At 44.1% G+C, this 19,946-nt stretch overlaps 1 protein-coding gene across 2 annotated transcripts in view; it reads left to right on the forward strand.

Moving 5' to 3' along the window:
- CPEB4 (cytoplasmic polyadenylation element binding protein 4) overlaps window positions 1-19,946 on the forward strand; it is a 93,188-nt gene that overhangs the window by 51,774 nt on the left and 21,468 nt on the right. Inside the window, exon 3 of one of the 2 annotated variants that reach the window (XM_073575237.1) lies at window positions 16,579-16,602. The exons of the other annotated variant lie outside the window; for it this stretch is intronic. Coding sequence (XP_073431338.1) covers window positions 16,579-16,602 — 24 coding nt within the window. The remainder of the gene's footprint in view (window positions 1-16,578; window positions 16,603-19,946) is intronic. 2 annotated transcript variants of the gene reach the window in all.

A 19,946-nucleotide genomic window follows, 5' to 3' on the forward strand; every position in this document is an offset into this window, starting at 1 on the left:
AAAAATTTGTCTCCAGCAAGATGCTGCAGGTGCAGCGGGTGCCATTTTGACAATTTATTTTTTTCTTAAGAAATTAATATCAGCAAAAAAACAATTTTATGCATATTATACATGTGATCATGCTGCAGTGCAGGTACTGCTGCTGGGGCCTGCCTGCTGAATGTTTTTTTTTTTTCTTCAATATAATGAGTATGTAAAATAGGGGGCAGGTCACTGAGGGATCAGGATAAATAGCTAATAGCAGAGCCCCACAGGCCCGCCCTGAAGCACGAGAATCTCATTAGCTGAAAACTACACATACAGATTAAACAACCACAAAATGGATTTCATCAACCAAGGTATCATTTTAATCGGTATAATGGTGCCGACCTGACACTGTCTGTAAGTTACTGTGCTCATTCCTGCTGACGATTCCCTTTTAAAAGCATGACAGACCAGAGCCTTTCCTGCTCCCTCTTTCTGTTGCATTATCGGCCTCCCCATGAGAAGGATGTGACACTAGCACCATCACCTGTGTCACTGAGCATCTCCACACCGTCCCATGGAACTGTTCTGCTTTCCTTCTGCCTAACCCTGGATTGTGAGACTAAATTTGCCCCTAACCACACACAAGCCATGCTTTTCAATTACAGCATTTCAAAATTTACTTGCTTTCATTGCTGCTGTTGTAGACGAACAGGTTAAAAATCTGATGGTGGCGGCTGTCCTACAGTACGTTGTTCACAACGATACTACTTCTCCAGGCAGTACATCCTGCCCTGCACAGACTTGTGGCAGACAAATTCAGGTGTGCACTGTGCAACACCATCAGTGGCAAGGTTCACATAATGACTGATACGTGGACCAGTAAGCACGGCCAGAGACATAACGTCTCCCTAGCTTGCCCCCTGGATAAATGTAGTGGCAGCTGGGCCAGAGGCAGGAGGCGCTCTAGCGGATGTCCTACCACCACCAAGGATTGCTGGATGTTCCTTTGGCCAGGTTACTGCTTCCTCCACCATTTCATCATCTGCTCACATTAATACGTGTGCCTTCATCTTGAGCTCAGCCAAGGAGAAACGCATTTGTTTGAGGGATAGACCCCACACTGCGCAGGAGCTGTGGACTGGGATCAGAGAACAGGCAGAGGAATGGTTGGTGCCGGTGTGTTTCAAACTCAGCTTGGTGGTGTGCGATAATTGGTGAAATGTGGTAGCAGCTCTTGTCATAGCACGTCACTTGACTGGCACATGTTCTTAATTTGGTCGTGTAGTTTCCGCAAAAATTACCCAAATACAGGTGCTTCTCGCAAAATTAGAATATCATCAAAGAGGTAATTTATTTCAGTTCTTCAATACAAAAAGTGAAGCTCATATATTATATAGTCATTACACACAGAGTGATCTATATCAAGTGTTTATTTCTGTTCATGTTGATTGTGGCTCACAGTCAATGAAAACCCAAAAGTCATTAGATCGTCTGCATTGTTGGGTCTGGTGTCTGTCATCTCCCTCTTGACTGTACCCCATGGATTCTTTATGGGGTTAAAGTCAGGTGAGTTTGCTGGCCAATCAAGCACAGTGATACTGTTGTTTTTCAATGAAGTATTGGTACTTTTGGCAGTGTGGACAGGTGCCAAGTCCTGCTTGAGAATGACATTTCCATCTCCAAAAAGCTTGTTGGCAGAGGGAAGCATGAAGTGCTCTAAAATTTCTTGGTAGACAGTTGCACTGACTTTGGTCTTGATAAAACACAGTGGACCTACACCAGCAGATGACATGGCTCCCCAAACTATCACTGATTGTGGAAACTTCACAATAGACCTCAAGCAGCTTGGATTGTGTGCTTCTCCACTCTTCCTCCAGACTCTGGGACCTTGATTTCCAAATGAAATGCAAAATTTACTTTCATCTGAAAACAACGCCTTGGACCAGTCAGCCACAGTCCAGTTCTTTTTCTCCTTGGCCAAGATATGACTCTTCTGGCGTTGTCTATTGGTCATGAGTGGCTTAACACAAGGTATGCGACACTTGTAGCCCATGTCCTGGATATGTCTGTGTGTGGTGGCTCTTGAAGCATTGACTGCAGCAGCATTCTGCTTGTGAATCTTCTCCAATTGTTTAAATGGCCTTAGCAATGTTTTGAAGGCTGTGGTTATCTCTGTTGCGTGTGCACCTTTTTCTACCACACTTTTTCCTTCCACTCAACTCTCCATTAATATGCTTAGATGCAGCACTCTGTGAACAACAGCCAGCTTTTTTTTAGCAATGACCTCTTGTGGCTTACCCTCCTTGTGAAGTGTATCAATGACTGCCTTCTGGATATCTGTCAAGTCATCAGTCATGCCCATGATTGTGAAGCCTACTGGGACCATTTTTAAACTCTTAGGAAGCCTTTGCAGGTGTTTTTTGTTAATTATTCTAATATACTGAGATAATGAGTTTTGGGTTTTCATGGTCCATAAGCCATAATCATCAACATTAACAGAAATAAACACTTGAACTAGATCATTCTGTAATGACGCTATATAATGAGTTTCACTTTTTGTATTGAAGAACTGAAATAAATTAACTTTATTTATCGTCACATGGGTGAGTCACTCTGCAGAACAATCACCAATCACTGGGCCTCCATGCAGGATGTGTGTACTATATTGTGGTGCTTTGAATATTCCAGCAATATAGCCAGCTCTGATGACACCATCAGTGTTATGATACCAATTGTTTGTCTGCTAGAAAAAGCACTACAGGCAATGATGCATGAGGATGTGGGAGACCAGGAAGATGAGCAGAAGGAATAGGGAACACTTTCAATGTTATCAGACCTGTCTTCTACACCAGTAAACAGCCAGGAAACAGTTTTGGCAAATGAGGAAGAGGAGGATGAATAGCCTGTTCACAGCAGGGTGGCTCTCAGAACAGCTCAGGAGCATCACTGGAGTGTAGATGGGGGGAGACAGTGAGGACACACTATACACATCCCACTGAGGACAGCCTATCATTGCCTCTGGGCAGCCTGGCACACATGAGCCAATACATGTTTCAGGTCTTGCTCAATGATTGCACCACTAGTGCAAATTACTGGCTGACCACCCTGCTGGATCCCTTCTACAAGGACAGTGTTCCATAATAGCTTCTGTCCGTTGGATCAGGATCTAAAAATGCAGCAATACAAGTAGATGCTTGTATAGAAACTACTGATGACTCTCCCATCTGACAACAGTAGCTCAGCGTAACAAGGTAGAGGTGGAAGAGGAAGTCACACACATACAGCTCTAGCACCACCACCACCACCTCGAAAGGCAGGGTTAGCATGGTTGCAATGTGGCAAAATTTCATGAGTATGCCACAACATACAGCACCACCAGGTGATACTCCCTGTAGCAGCAGGACACAGCGTTTCCAGAATATGGTGGAAGAGTGCGTGTTCACACATATCCATGTACACACTGATGGGTCTGCACCATTTAACTATTGGGTATCAAAATTGGACACATGGCCAGAGCTTGCCCTGTATGCTTAGGAGGTGCTGTCCTGCCCTTCAGCTAGTCTGATGTCAGAGCGTGTCTTAAAGGGAATCTGTCATCCTGTGCACTGCAGGACTTTGCTCTGCCCTCAACAGGGCAGAGCAGTGCACCGGAGCCACGACAGGAAGGGAAGAAGAGGACGGCATCGTATGAAGATGGGAGGCGCCAGACAAGACCGCGACCCCCCCCCCCCCCCCCCCCCCGTGAGTATAATCTAAAGGCCCCCGTCTCACATAACGAGATCGTTAGCGAGATTGCTAAAACATCATAGATTTTGTGACGCAACAGCGACCTCGCTACGTGTGACACATTTTGTTGTTTTTCAAAATTTAACAGTGTTGGCTCCCTCCCCTTCTTCAACGTACACCGCGTCCACCTCCATCACTTTGACCTCTGCATCATGTTCTTCTTTTTTTGGCCGTTACCTGTAATTTTCCTTTAAAAAAAAAAATGGGAAGGATGACCAACCACCGGAAAACTGACATCTGGGGGCTGCAGACCTTGGTTGCCTGCTTTCCCTTAGCTGATTATTAAAATAGGGAGGAACCCACAACGTTTTTTTCCATTTATTTATTACTACTACACTGCTCAAAACAATAAAGGGAACACGTAAACAACAGAATATAACTCCAAGTAAAACAAACATCTGTGAAATTAAACTGTCCACTTAAGCCCCCGTCACACATAGCGATCTCGCTAGCGAGATCGCTGCTGAGTCACAAGTTTTGTGACGCAACAGCGATCTCACCAGCGAGATCGCTGTGTGCGACACTGACCAGCGACTGGCCCCCCTGCTGCTTATCGCTGATCGTCCTGGCATAGCCAGGACATTTTTTTTGATCGCTGGTCTCCCGCTGGCCAGCACGCATCGCTGTGTGTGACAGGCGGGAGACCAGCGATCAGCGCGCTGGTAACTAAGGTAAATGCAGGGTTTCTAAGCACCAGGCGGTGCTTAGAAACCCGATGTGTACCTTAGTTACCAGCGCGCTGATGCAGGGAGCTGGTAACCAAGGTACACATAGGGTTTCTAATTGACGCACGCCCCTTAGAAACCCGATGTGTACCTTAGTTACCAGCTCCCTGCATCAGCACGCTGGTAACTAAAGTACACAGCGACGCTGTGCGCTCGGCATCGCTGGTGAAACTGTCTGACAACTCACCAGCGATCATGTAGCGACTCAACAGCGATCCAGACAAGTTGATATCATTGCCGGGATCGCTGGTGAGTCGCTATGTGTGATTGGGCCCTTGGGAAGCAACACTGTTTGACAATCAATTTCACATGCTGTTGTGCAAATGGAATAGACAACAGATGGAAATTATTGGCAATTATCAAGACCCCCTCAATAAAGGAGTGGTTCTGCAGGTGGAGACCACAGACCACATCTCAGTACCAATGCTTTCTGGCTGATGTTTTGGTCACTTTTGAATGTTGGTTGTGCTTTCACACTTGTGGTAGCATGAAACGGACTCTACAACCCACACAAGTGGCTCAGGTAGTGCAGCTCATCCAGGATGGCTCATCAAAGCGAGCTGTGGCAAGAAGGTTTGCTGTCTGTCAGCATAGTGTCCAGAGGCTGGAGGCGCTACCAGGAGACGTGGAAGGGGCCGTAGGAGGGCAACAACCCAGCAGCAGGACCGCTACCTCAGCAAGGAGGAACAGGAGGAGCACTGCCAGAGCCCTGCAAAATGACCTCCAGCAGGCCACAAATGTGCATGTGTCTGCACAAACGGTTACAAACCGACTCCATGAGGATGATCTGAGGGCCCGACGTCCACAGATGGGGGTTGTGCTCACAGCCCAACACCATGCAGGACGTTTGGCATTTGCCACAGAACACCAGGATTGGCAAATTCGCCACTGGCGCCCTGTGCTCTTCACAGATGAAAGCAGGTTCACACTGAGCACGTGACAGTCTGAAACACTGTGGAGAGCGATCTGCTGCCTGCAACATTCTTCAGCATGACCGGTTTGGCAGTGGGTCAGTAATAGTGTGGGGTGGCATTTCTTTGGAGGGCTGCACGGTGTTGGTCTTTGAGCACAACCCCCATCTGTGGACGTCTGGCACTCAGACCATCCTCATGGAGTCGGTTTTGCGTGCGCTGGTTATCAAAAATGGAGCAGAACCTAAGCCATTTTTAGTTATTGCACAGGCATCGTACGCCTGCTCTCGCTGCTATCGGCGATATCAGGTGTATGATTATGAGAGTAGTACTCTCCTCATCAGCCCGGTCTCAGCTGCTGGCTGACACGCAGTTATCTGTGTGACAGTGTGGGAACTTCAGCTCTTTGGCTGATGGCAACTTGAAAGATTACTGCCGATCAGAGCCTGTGTTTCTCATGCTGCCATACAATGATAGCATGGGAAACACTGGGTGTTCGGACCCCTTATTAGTTTGAATAGGGTTTGCGTTCTGGTACCCGAACCAAACTTTTTAAAAATGTTCGGCCAGACCCAAACATTCACGGGTTCACCCATAACTATACATTTACAATACAATATAGATCTAGAAAATATATAAGATGCTCTGGAACATTCTTTTCGTGGGAATGCACATAATTACTAGACATTTGAGAAGCGGTGACAAAGTTAAACATGAGAATCTGCTGATACTTCTGTACTAAGTAATAACCGGTTGAAGGGCCAAAACCTGAGGCTACACAACTTACAGTATGTCTACACAACACGCTCTTTATCCTGTGCCTTAGGCCGGTTTCACATTCGCGCTTTTGAGCGCAGCGACGTCCTGCGCACGGCCGCCGCTAAGCCCCGCCCCCTGCCCCACCTCCACCGGTATCTCCGCCTCCGGGCGCATGACGTTGCATGCGTCGTGCGTCCCCTATCTTCATCACAGAGGGCGCAGGCCGTGCGCAGTCTGCGCACAGTCTGCATTTGGCGGCGCATGCGTCCTTTTGACGGTGCGCCGAGGACAACCAAAATGCAACAGGTTGCGTTTGGCGCTGCTCGGCGCACCGTCAAAAGGACGCATGCGCCGCCAAACGCAGACTGTGCACAGACTGCGCACGGCCTGCGCCCTCTGTGATGAAGATAGGGGACGCACGACGCATGCAACGTCATGCGCCCGGAGGCGGAGATACCGGTGGAGGCGGGGCAGGGGGCGGGGCTTAGCGGCGGCCGTGCGCAGGCCGTCGCTGCGCTCAAAAGCGCGAATGTGAAAACGGCCTTATTCTTATCGTGTCTCCTCACATTATTAATCACCATCTACATTTGTGTTCACATAACTTGCTTCATTCATCTGCCAGTTGTGTGTTTTTCTGGACATTGATTCTGACGGTGATTTGAATCCTTGTACCTGTGGAGAGGTTGAACAATGACAGTGTTTAGATGGAAGATGTGATCAGCACAGCACGACATCCTAAGATATTTCCTCTCTAAAAGCCCATTTAGGGTGCCTGACTACTGCCATTAAATGATTACCAATCAAACATATGTGAACCGATCGGCAGTGTTTAAAGGGAATATTGTCACCCCCGGGATGCATATGACTTATTAATATGGGCATACAGGTAGTAGAAATGTTACACTAGTCCTACCTGTATGCCTCATATTAATGGTTGTGAGCGATGTTATATTATATTCTTATTGATTTCTTTCAGACTCTGGCATAAGATGCATGGAAGAAATCCCTGCCTCTATTGTAATACTTACCTCCTCCCATCAGCGTCAGTTATGGCCCTGCACTCCCTCTGAAATACATACCTAATGCTCCCTTCTGTGGGAACTGCGTTCAGGGATCTTCTGTATAGACGCCGGCAGTCACTATGACCTCAGGTGAGCGTGTCAATAATATGCTCTCCCCATTTCCTCCCTGCACAGTCATCTCTAGGAACCATGTGCACATGGCAATGACTATGCAGAGATAAAGTGGGGGGAGCACCTTATCGGCGTGCACGCTGGTGGTCACAGGAGCGGAAGTCGCTGGTGCCTGCACAGAAGATCCCTGAATGCAGCGCTCATAGAAGGGTGGATGAGGTTTGTATTTCTGAGGGAGGGCAGATCCTCATTGTCTTGAATAGCCATTCAAAACAATGAGGATCTGCCCTCCCTCAGAAATACTGATGTAGATTCTGATGTAGAAACACGTAGTCAGTCATGGAGAAGTCATTGTGGCCTCCGAGACCCCTAGATGACTAATATATATATAAAAAAAATTTTTAAGCATGGCAAATCATGATTTCAGTCAGATCAATTGGCCATTTGAACACATCAATCACTTACACATATTATATTTTTCTACTGGTTTTATTGAAAGGACATTGGGACAGAAATCTGTAAAAGACACTTCCATATCTAAATTTTTCCATTTTTTTGGGAAAAAAACATTGATGACCTTTATTAATGTGGGGGGGTTGTCATTTATAGCTGGTAAATGCTGGTAAAAAAACACAAAAAAACCCAATAATTCCTTGTGAATAATCTAAATGTGTATATGGGAAATATATTGTAGATTGATACAAGCTAGTCCCAACATTCATCAGTCTGGGGTTGTGCTGGGTACATGGAGTGTGGGCGCAATCTGTAAATAAATTGCATATCTTGAACTCAGCTGCCCTTGCGCACACACACACACACACACAGACGATCACCTGTTACCGTGAATTACCGAATCTTTGTGATACTCAAAAAGCCGTGCTCGAACATGAAATGACATGCACCTGTGGCCTGTGATGTGACCAAAGGGGTTTCAAATGCAAACCCTCCTTTGTTCTGTGAAGGGGGTACATCGCAACCAATTAGCCGCCTTAAAAATAATCACATGACAAACACACCACTTCAATGACTGTCAACATGACCCTTTTTGATATCCCTGCCTGACTGTGAGAGATTGTGATACACCATCTGATTCCAAAGGGTCAGGTAGTGCCTGCATTTCAGTCTGTAAGGGTATGTGCACACATAGTTTTTTGTCTCTGCGGATTTTGTAGAGAAATCCGCAGGACAAAGTGCTGCGGTTTTTCTGCGGTTTATCTGCGGTTTTGCCCTGCGGTTTTACACCTCATAAGGCTGAGTGCAGACGTACTTTTTGGCCCTGCGGATTTTTCCACGCAGAATGGAAGAAATCCGCAGGTCAAATGGCCTGCATTTTTCCTGCGGATTTCTTCCATTTTTCATGCGGTTTTTGTGCGGTTTTCCATCGCGGTTTTCCCCCTGCGGATTTGGTGACAGGGGAGGTTGAAAACCGCACAAAAGAAGTAACATGCTGCAGATTTTGTACCGCGGAAATATCCGCAGCGTCTGCACAGCGTTTTTTTTTTTTTCCCATTGATTTTAAGGCTACTGTGCATCACAATGCGGATATGCAGCGTTTCTGCGCGGTAAAATCCGCCTCGGAACCGCAGCAAATCTGCATCGTGTGCACACAGCCTAAATCTGCAGTGTTTCTGCACCAAACAATTGACATGCTGCATTTTGAAAACCGCGCAGAAAAAAACGCAGCATGTGCACAGCTTTTTTTTATTTCCATAGGAAATAAAGGTACTGTACAACGCAGCAGAATCTGCTGCGTTTCTGCAGAGCCAAAAACGCTGCGGAAACGCAGCAGAAACCGCAAAGTGTGCACATACCCTAACAGTATCATACTGATGTAATTACGTCTGTTATGGTGATAGGCTCCCTTTAAAGATATTGTTTGGAAGTATGACAAACAAAAAATAGAACAAAATAAAAGAAGTGATTTCAAATGGATGTACGTTGGATATGTACATGGGATGTCAGGCTTTAAATATCTATTAAGGTGTCATTGACATTCGCCATATAATCTATCCTACCTTGCAAATGACCGTTAACATTTTCTAGAGCATCATTTTGGATTGTTAGGTTTTTGACAGTATTGCTGTCATTATGGCTGCCACATAAATATGCTGGAAGGTTTATCTCCCTAACAGAGGAAGGAGTATTCCTTGCCTCACTGAAAAGACTTGTAATAAAGGTGCAAAAAATGACTATTAAATTCTATGTCAACCATATTTCCTATTTTTATGTGTTTCAAACTTTGCAGCCTCTGAGTCAGAAAGGTGAAGTATCTAGGTAAGTTAACTGAAGCTTGAAAGGGACATAATGTGTTCTGCGCAGTATTGCTCTCATATTTCCAAAATACTTTGATATTGTAATATGGGCCCGTAGTAGCCTCAAAAGGATAAATAAAAGTACATACTATTCTAACAGCAAACTGCGCAGGACCGCTGCAACCAATAAGCCACCGCTGGTTGGTAATCATGTGTTTCCTGAGCCAGAAAAGTACAGTAGAAGACGGACTCTGCTCAGACTGCTTGAAACCCCTTCAGTCTTCATAGACCGTGCCCGTTTTGAAATGAGCTTTCTAATAAAAAAAAAATCCAATACTAAGATGTTTATTTTCATGATTACCGGCTAATAAACCTAATCCACTAAAGCAGTAATGCTTTATTTGTGAAATAACACAGAATATTAAAACTCTTCTGGCAAGTTATCTGCTTCATTTTCCAGCTTTTAGATGAGTTAAATGTTAGACCTTGGTTCTTAGGCATATTTTTATATACAGTGGGGAAAATAAAATACACTGTTTGATACACTGCCGAGATTTCTCACCTACAAAGATTGAGAGGTCTGTAATTTTTATCATAGGTACACTTCAACTGTAAGCGTCAGAATCTAAAAATATAAACCATAAAATCACATTGTATGATTTTTAAATAATTAAACCCCTTTACGACATGTGGCGTAATAGTACGCCAATGTCTGGCTCCCCCTGTTTGGTGTGGCTCCGGCGCTGATCCCGCACCTTTCCGGGCACATATCAGCTGTTATAAACAGCTGATTGACATGTGCCTGCAACAGCCATGGGTGGGAATTGTGATCCACATGTGGCTGTTAACTAAATGTCGCTGTCAGTTTCTGACAGCGGCATTTAGCTTGAGCTTACTGTAAGCACGTCGTAAGTCCCACGCATCAGTGATCCCGTGACATGATCATGGGTCACCGATGGGTTGGCATGACAACCATGGTGTCATTGCCGGATTGCTATGAGCGCTGCCTAGTGGTCGGCGCTCATAGAAGGTGAGCATTTCTGCTACATACAGGCGATCTAATTATCAAAGTAGTGCAGCTTCCCGCCTCCCATGGAGACTTTTAAAAAGAGTAAAAAAAAAAAAAAATTTCAAATCACTCCCTTTCCCCCATTCAAAATAAAACAATAAAAAAATCACATATACACATATTCAGAATTAGGTTTTTTTTGGTCGCCCGCTACAATGCAATAAAATGCAACGGGCGATCAAAACATCATATTTACACCAAAATGGTATCCGTAAAAACATCTCGGTATGCCGCAAAAAATAAGCCCTCACCACACCCCCAGATCACGAAAAATGGAGACACTACAGGCCTCGGAAAAGTGTGCTTTTTTTTTTTTTTTTTTTACCAAACTTTGGATTTTTTTTCACCACTTAAATAAAGAACCTAGACATTTTTGGTGTCTATTAACTCGTAATGACCTGGAGAATCATAATGGCAGGTCAGTTTTAGCATTTAGGGAGTATGGTAAAAAAATAAAATAACTGTGGAATTGCTCTTTTGCAATTTCACCGCACTTGGATTTTTTCCCCCCCAGTTTTCCAGTACACGATATGTTAAAACCAATAGTGTCGTTCAAAAGTACCACTTGTCCTGCTAAAAACAAGCCCTCACGTAGCCATATTGAACGAAAAATAAGTTTTGGCTTATGGGAAGAAGGGGAGCGAAAACGAAAAAATGAAAATACCTCTGGTCATGAATGGTTTAAATGGCATTTTATTGCATGAAATAAGCATTTGATTACCTACCAACCAGCAAGAATTCTTGCTCTCACAGACCTGTTATTTTTCTTTAAGAAGCTCTCCTACTCTGCACTCATTACCTGTATTAATTGCATCTGTTTTAACTGTATAAGACACCTGTCAGCACACTCAATCAATCACAATCCAACCTCTCCACCATGGCAAAGACGCAAGGGCTGTCTAAGGACACCAGGGACAAATTTGTAGACCTGCACAAATCTGGGATGGGCTACAGGACATACGGCAAGTAGCTTGGTGAGAAGGCAACAACATTTAGCACAATTATTAGAAAATGGAAGAAACACAAGATGATTGTCTATCTTCCTCTGTCAGGGGCTCCATGAAAGATCTTGCCTCGTCAGGGTAAGGATGGTTCAGAGAAAGGTCAGGAATCAGCCCAGAACTATACGGGAGAAGTGTTCAACGACCTGAACAGAGCTCGGACCACAGTCTCAAACATTACCGTTATAAACTGTGGTCCCAGCACATGTCCAGGCCCGTTTGAAGTTGGCCAGTGACCATCTGGATGTTCCAGAGGAGGCATAGGAGAATGTCATGTGGTCAGATGATACCAAATTAGAACTTTTTGGTATCAAATCCACTCGCCGTGTTTTGGAGGAAGGATGAGTATAACCCCAAGAACACTGTCCCAACCGTGAAGCACGATGGTAAAAACATGATACTTTTGAAGGTACTTTTCTGCAAAGGCCTGTTTCACACTTCCGTTTTTTCAAATCCGTCAAAATCCGTTGGTTTCCGTAAAAAAACGGATCCGCCATTTTTTTTCAGGATCCGTTTTTTTGTCCCATAGACTTACATTAGTGGTTACCGCGGATCCGTCAAAAAAACGGATCCGTTTTTTTAAAAACGGATCCGTCTGCATCAGTTTCCGTCAAAAAAACGGAAACGGATCCGTTTGGCGGACACAAAAACGGAAGTGTGAAACAGGCCAAAGGAGGAAGACTGCACCATATTGAAGGAAGGATAGATAGGGTCATGGAGTGGCCTAGTCTGACTCCAGACCTGAACACAATAGAAAATCTTTGGAGGGAGTTGAATCTCAATATTGCCCAGCAACAGCCCCGAAACCTGAAAGATCTGGAGAAGACCTGTGTTGAGGAGTGGGCCAAATTCCATACTGCAGTGTGTGCAGACTTAGTCAACTACAGAAAATGTCTGACCTCTGTAATTGCAAATACAGGTTTCTATATGAAATATTAAGTTCTGTTTTTCTATTGTATCAAATAATTTATATTTTATTGCATGAAATATGTACAATCATACAATGATTTTCTTGATTTTTTTTTTTTTTTTTTTTTTTTTTTTTAAGATTCTGTCTCACAGTTGCAATGTACCTATGACAAAAATTACGACCTCTCCATTCTTTGTAAATGGGAAAACTTGCAAAATCGTCAGTGTATCGAACACTTATTTTCCCTTCTGTAGATAAATTGAGATATTTGTAGTGGGGACAGATCTGTTATCAAATCCAATAATTTTGACCAGAAAGCCTCTTTGGCAAACCATTGTACACCAGTATAAAACTTTTGACCTGAATTATGATCGCGGCCAATTTGGAATCCTACAAGATAAATCAGAAAAACAACCAAGCTCTCAGTATGTGATGAATACTAATTGCCCTAGGACAGAGTACAAAACGCTGCTTTCACATGACTGCCAAGACGAGCAAGCCAAAACTGATGATATTGTTAGTAGCAGCTCGAATGATTGTGTAGTGGCTGCCAGGTTGGGACTTGTGCTGTAATACAGGAACTCTATTACTGTGGGTCCGATAGATAACAGCCGTATTCACGGTGTACATAAACTTCATAAGTTTCCGTTTAGTAAGAAGCCAGAGTGGTAACTAATAATAAAACATCATTGACATGATCATTTGGATGGGACATGTATTATCCATGAAAATGAAGACATGACAGTCTACGGTACAAACGTGGTGTTGGTGGATGGAACGAGACATGATGTCCCAGATGTGCTCGATTGGATTCAGGTCTGGGGAATGGGCAGGTCAGTATTTACCATTAAGGCTACTTTCACATTAGCGTCGTGCGACGGCCGTCGCCCTGCGTCCACGCTGTGAATGGCGTGTACAACGGGGGCAGCGGATGCAGTTTTTCATCGCATCCGCTGCCCCATTGTCATGTCCGGGGAGGAGGGGGCTGAGTTTCGGCCGCGCATGCGCGGTCGAAAATGGCAGAGGCGACGCACAAAAAAGTTACATGTAACTTTTTTGTGTGCGTCACGGCCGCCAAAACACAACGCATCCGTCGCACGACGGATGCAACGTGTGGCAATGCGTCGCTAATGTTAGTCTATGGAGAAAAAACGCATCCTGCGGCAACTTTGCAGGATGCGTTTTTTCTTCAAAACGACGCATTGCGGCGTGCGTCGCACGACGCTAGTGTGAAAGTAGCCTTATTCCTTCATCATGGAGGAATTGCTGACACACTTCAGCCACATGAGGTCTAGCAATGTCATTCATCAGAATGAACCCAGGAGCTTAGTGCACCTGCACATGGTCTCACTGTGGGTCTGAGGATCTCATCGTGGTACCTAATGGCAGTCAGGGTTCATCTAGCTAGCACATGGAGGGCTGTGGGGCCCTCCATTGAAATGCCTCCCCACACCACTACTAACCCACTGCCAAAACTGTCATGCTTGAGGATGTTACAGGCAGCAGAACGTTCTCCACGGCGTCTCCAAACTCTCTCACGTCTGTCACATGTACTCAGTGTGAACCTCCTCTCTTCCGTGAAGAGTACAGGGTGCCAATGTCGAATCTGCCAATCTTGGTGTTCTCTGGCAAATACCAATCGCCCTGCACAGTGTTGGGCTGTAAGCACAACACCCACTTGTGGATGTCAGGCCCTCATACTACCTTCATGGAGTTTGTTTCTGACAGTTTGAGCATGGATGTTAGTGGCCTGCTGAACGTCATTTCTCAAGTCTCTGGCACTGCTCCTCCTGTTCCTCCTTGCACAAAGGAGGTAGTGGTCCTGCTGCTGGGTTGTTGCCCTCCTACGGCCCACTCCACGTCCCCTGGTGTACTGTCCTGTCTTCTGGTGTCTGCTCCATGCTCTGGACACTGTGCTAACAGACAATGCTACCCTTCTTGCTACAGCTAGCATTGATGTGTCATCCTGGATGAGCTGCACTACCTGAGCAACTACAGTACCTGTTGTCAGTTCTGTTTGCACAACAGCAGGAGAAATTGATTCACAATCTGTGTTGCTTCTTAAATGGACAGGTTGATTTCACAGAAAAGTGATTGGACTGGAGTTACATTGTGTTGTTTAAGGCTATGTGCACACGTAGTTTTTTGGGGGTGCGGATTTTTGAGAGAAAACCGCAGGTAAATCCGCAGGAGAAAAGTCCTGCGGTTTATCTGCGGTTTTACACCTCATAATGGATGAGGTGTAAAACTGCAGCGTTTCTGCACCAAACAATTGACATGCTGCGGATTGTAAACCGCAGCAAAACCGCACGGAAAAATCCACAGCATGTGCACTGCGTTTTTTTTTTTCCATTGAAAATAAAGGTACTGTACAACGCAGCAGAATCTGCTGCGTTTCCGCAGAGCCAAAACCGCTGCGGAAACGCAGCAGATTTCACTACGTGTGCACATACCCTAAGTGTTCCCTTTGCTTTGCAGTTTTGTTAGTCATCGCATTGTCCAGCAGATGAGTCCAAGTTTATTGAACCCTCTGTGACCATTTAAAGTGAAAGTGCCTTGCTTTTACACCGCATTAAACGAAGACATCTTGGCACTACCAGATAAAAAATTATGACAAGGTTCACTTTTAATCAATTAAAAACACGTCCAATTCTATATTATACAGTATGTGCACTGCTGGTTTATAAATATAATGTTTGGTTCTTTCAGTGGCTGTCTAGTCATACGATATTGATGATCTATCCTTAGCAGTGAGTGGATGGAAACATTGAACAGAACAACGCTGCACAACTGTTCACTGTTCATTGTGTAGAGACCTGCTGTGGAGTACAGCACATCACCGCCTACTAAATAAAATAGGAGCTGATCTGCAGCGGCAGCTACACATTATACACACAGTGGAGAAAATATGTATTTGATACACTGCCGAGTTTGCAAATTTTCCCACCTACAAGTAATGGAGAGGTCTATAATTTTTTATCATAGGTACACTTCAATTGTGAGAGACAGAATCTAAAAATGAAAAACTGAAAATCACTTTGCATGATTTTTAAATAATTAAATAGCATTTTATTGCATGAAATAAGTATTTAATCACCTACCAGCCAGCAAGAATTCGAATTCTGGATCTCACAGACCTGTTAGTTTTCCTTTAAGAAGCCCTCCTAGTCTGCATTACCTGTATTAATTGCACCTGTTTGAACTCGTTACCTCTCTAAAAGACACCTATCCACACAATCCCTCAATCACACTCCAACCTCCCCACCATGGCCAAGACCAAAGAGCTGTCTAAGGACAACAGTGACAAAATTGTAGACCTGCACAAGGCTGGCATAAGCTACAGGACAAAAGGCAAGCAACTTGGTGAGAAGGCAACAACTGTTGACACAATTATTAGAAAATGGAAGAAACATAAGATGACTGTCAAATCTTCCTCTGTCTGGTGCTCCATGCTAAAATCCTGAAATTTTCATACTGGCCATTGGGACTGTTTTAGATTCATACGTCCTGTCCTTTTAGGAAGTTTTCAGCAAGCTTACTATCCTCACAGGCAGGATTACAATGACAGGCAACACTTCTATACACTATTGATAACACAGGATCCACCAATCACAATAAGTGTCGCAGCTGAGCCTGCTCTTCTTTTTACAATGTCCCTCACTCATTAAATGCTTTAGTACATATTCTGTATATATCATTACAGAGCGTGATGTAAAAAATAATAGAAAAACATTAACAGAAATTAACCCACTGTTTCAATTTTTTTTTGTTATTTTCTGATGAAAAATTCCCTTGTAAGCTTAGTTTTTAACACCATTCATTCCATAGTGAGTGACGAAGGGTATTTGGGGATCTCTATATATTTTTTTTTTTTTTTTTATTAAATTGTACTTTTTTCGAGGTTCGTCAGTAGTTTTCATTTTGTGTCATTATGAAACAGTGACCACAAGTCTAGATTTCTCAATAGATATTTGCTAAGCAGCCATTTCAGTACAGAGGATGTAATTAGATTTTCTAATCTTGATAACATTTTCTGAAAGGTTCTTTTCTTTCTCTGACATGCAGCAAGGACATACGGGCGGAGGAGAGGTAATATTTCTACTTTTCAATCTTCTAACAATGTTTATAATGTCAGTGATCAGCTCCAGATTACTATACTAACATTTCATTTGTTAAGTACTGCCTACTGGAGAGATGATATTGCTACTTTGCTGACAGGGAGCCTAAAAATACAACTGTTAACATGTTTTTATGTCAAAATACATGTTAGCCACCATTTAATGCATGCCACATGCAAAACTGCAAATATGATTCTGTTCCTGAATCCTCAAGTCCAATAACGTGTACAGACCCCCTTACTAGTTCAGCTTTGTACTACATACTTCCTTTTTTTTTGCTCCACTCTGTAGCAGAGGATCATCGTTGCCTATAATCATAATGATTGCCAGGCACCTGAAACATGGGATTTTACCATACACCTAGCAATTTTATGTAGACTCAAACACACAGAATCATCAGGATGTCCAAACCTTTGACATACACTTTTAGAATTACTCCATACAGTTTCATTTATTTAGTTCTACAATATAAAATGCCCAGTGGGGATAAACTGGGAGTTTAAATAATAAAATCTTGATTAAAATTGAATTGTCATGGTGATATTCACAAAGCTGAGTACACTTTACTGCTGGCTGTATAGAAATGAAGACAAAAGGCAAGATGCTATTTTACCTATGGTGCCAAGTCGTAAGGACATAGAAGTATAAAATGCTGTGCACACGCTTTGCAGGTAAACTGAATAAGGCTAGGTTCACATTTGCGGATGGCCGAGCTGCGGAGGGCTGTGTGCTTCCTCTGTGAAGCTCCGCCCACTGCCGCACCTCCTCCGGTCAGCTCTGCCTACGTCTGCATGCGGCCTGCGTACCTATCTTTAACACTGGGTATGCAGGCCATGCGGATCGTCAAAGCGACGCATGCGGGACATCCGCACGACCTGCGTACCCAGTGTTAAAGATAGGTACGCAGGCCGCATGCAGACGTAGGCGGAGCTGACCGGAGGAGGTGAGGCAGAGGGCGGAGCTTCACGGAGGAAGTCCGCAGCCCTCTGCAGTTTGGCCATTCGCAAATGTGAACCTAGCCTTATACAGTCTTCAAAGTTCAAACACTTGTCTCACTGATTGCAATGACTTCCTACTCCCTTATACATGTGCATGCTTGGTCAAATCTGCAAGTGTTTTCCATGTGGAGAGGAAAGGATGTGGCAGCAAAACCATACGTGCATTTATTAAATTGGGGGTGGGGAACCTCTGATGCATAGGCTGTGTACGACCCGCAATTACCTTTTCTCTGGCTCTGAGCAAATTCCTCGGGATTGCAGTGCTCGGACTGGCAATTGTGTTTTGCCGGCTGTGGTCCCTTTTTAATACCTTCTTACACTGCTGGTACACGCATGCAGCATTCACTACTCATAACAGTGGTGCATGCAATGAAGGATTACTTCCAGACACTGGCAAGTGTCAGCATGAGGACATTGTGGGCAGCATTAATGCATAATGCGCTCCTGTCCCAGAGATAAAGAGAGGAGCGGCAGCTCCCATGTCCACTGTGATGTATCTACTCCTGCCTCAGCATCTCCTGTGAAGTATCTGCTCCTGCCTCAGCGTCAGTTATGCATGTTTTGTTATACACATGTTTATTTCCTTTGTGTGTATTGAAACAAAGCAAAAAAAAGATAGAAGAAAGGCAAAGTGGACATAATTTCAAACTAAAGCCCAAAAATGGTCCAGACAAATTGTTGGCATCCTCAACTTAATATTTGGTTGCACACCCTTTGGAATAAATATCTGCAAACAATCACTTCCTATAACCATCAACAAGCTTCTTACACCTCTCAACTGGAAGTTTGGACCACTCTTATGCAAACTGTTCCAGGTCTCTCATATTTGAAGAGTGCTTTCTCCCAATGGCAATTTTAAGATATCTTACATGTGTTCAATGGATTTAGATACAGACTCATTGCTATCCACTTCAGAACTTGTCACTTCTTTGCCATTCATTTGTGGGTGTTTCTTGAAGTGCTTTATGTTTGGGGTCATTATCCTGCTGGAAGACCCATGACCTAGGACACAAACCCAGCTTTCTGACACTCGGCACTACATTGCTATCCAAAATCCTTTGGTAATCTTCAGATTTCATGATGCCTTGCACATGGTCAAGACACCCTGTGCCAGAGGCCGCAAAACAATCCCTAAACATCTTTGAACCTCCACCACACATATTTGACTGTAGGTACTGTTCTTTTTTTTGTAGGCCTCATTCCGTTTTCTGTAAACAGTAGAAAGAGCTATTCGTAAAGCACAATCTTACTCTCATGTGTCCAAAAGATGCTTTCACAGAAAGATTTTGGCTTACTCACGTATAGAGATGGGTGAACCCAAATAGTAAAGTTTGGCGACCGCACCGAACACCTACTCTTCGGGTACGTACACCGAAACTGACTTCACCATGAAATCCATGTTACTGTTCAAGTTCAGCTGCTCGAACACCGGTTGTTTGTCGTGCTGTCATGTGCATTACATTGCGGCAAACAATGCTTCTGATCAACGGTGAAATCATCCACACCAGTCAGAGAGCCGTGGTTCCCACGCTGTCAAAAGATAGCGTGAGCCCGCAGCTGTGATCGAAGGTATAAAGTTCACCTCCGGTCACTGGTGTCAGCTGATGGGACGACTACTGCCGCTAATAACAGTGAGAGCAGGAGCGGTTCATGGGAGTATTACGGTAATCTGCCAGCTCCTGCGCTGCAAATAAATAATAATAAAAAAACACGTGGGTTCCCCTCTATTTTTGTTAACCAGTCAGGCAAAACACAGCTGGGGCTGCAACCCTCAATTGTCAGCGTTAGCAAGGCTGGTTACCAAGAATAGAGGGGTCCGCCGTATTTTTTAATTATTGAAATAAATGAATTAAAAAAAACATTGTGGGGTCCCCCTCATTTTTGGCAACCAGCCTTGATAAAGCAGACAGCTGGGGGATGATGTTCTCAGACTGGAAAGGGGCAATGAATGTTGCCCCACCTAGCTTAAAAATAGCAGCTTGGAGCTGCTCAGAAAAGACGCCTCTATTAGATGCGCCAATTCTGGCGCTTTGCACTGCTTTTCCCACTTGCCCTGTAGCGGCAGCAAGTGGGGTTAATGTCACCTTTTGTATTGTCCGGTGACATCAAGCCCACGGATAAGTAATAGAGGGGCATCTATGAGATGCATATCCATTACTAATCCTATAGTTATATGGTAAATAAACATAGAGCCAGAATAAAGTCTTTTATGTGAAATAAAACAAAACACACTTTCTCATTTTTATTTAAAAATAACAGACACCTTTATACTCGCCCAACGCCTAATTCTACTGAATCCCTGGTCTCCTGTAATAAA

This window comes from Dendrobates tinctorius, unplaced genomic scaffold, assembly GCF_039654945.1.
Source record: "Dendrobates tinctorius isolate UK_male_01 unplaced genomic scaffold, ASM3965494v1 ptg000043l, whole genome shotgun sequence".
NCBI lineage: Eukaryota > Metazoa > Chordata > Amphibia > Anura > Dendrobatidae > Dendrobates > Dendrobates tinctorius.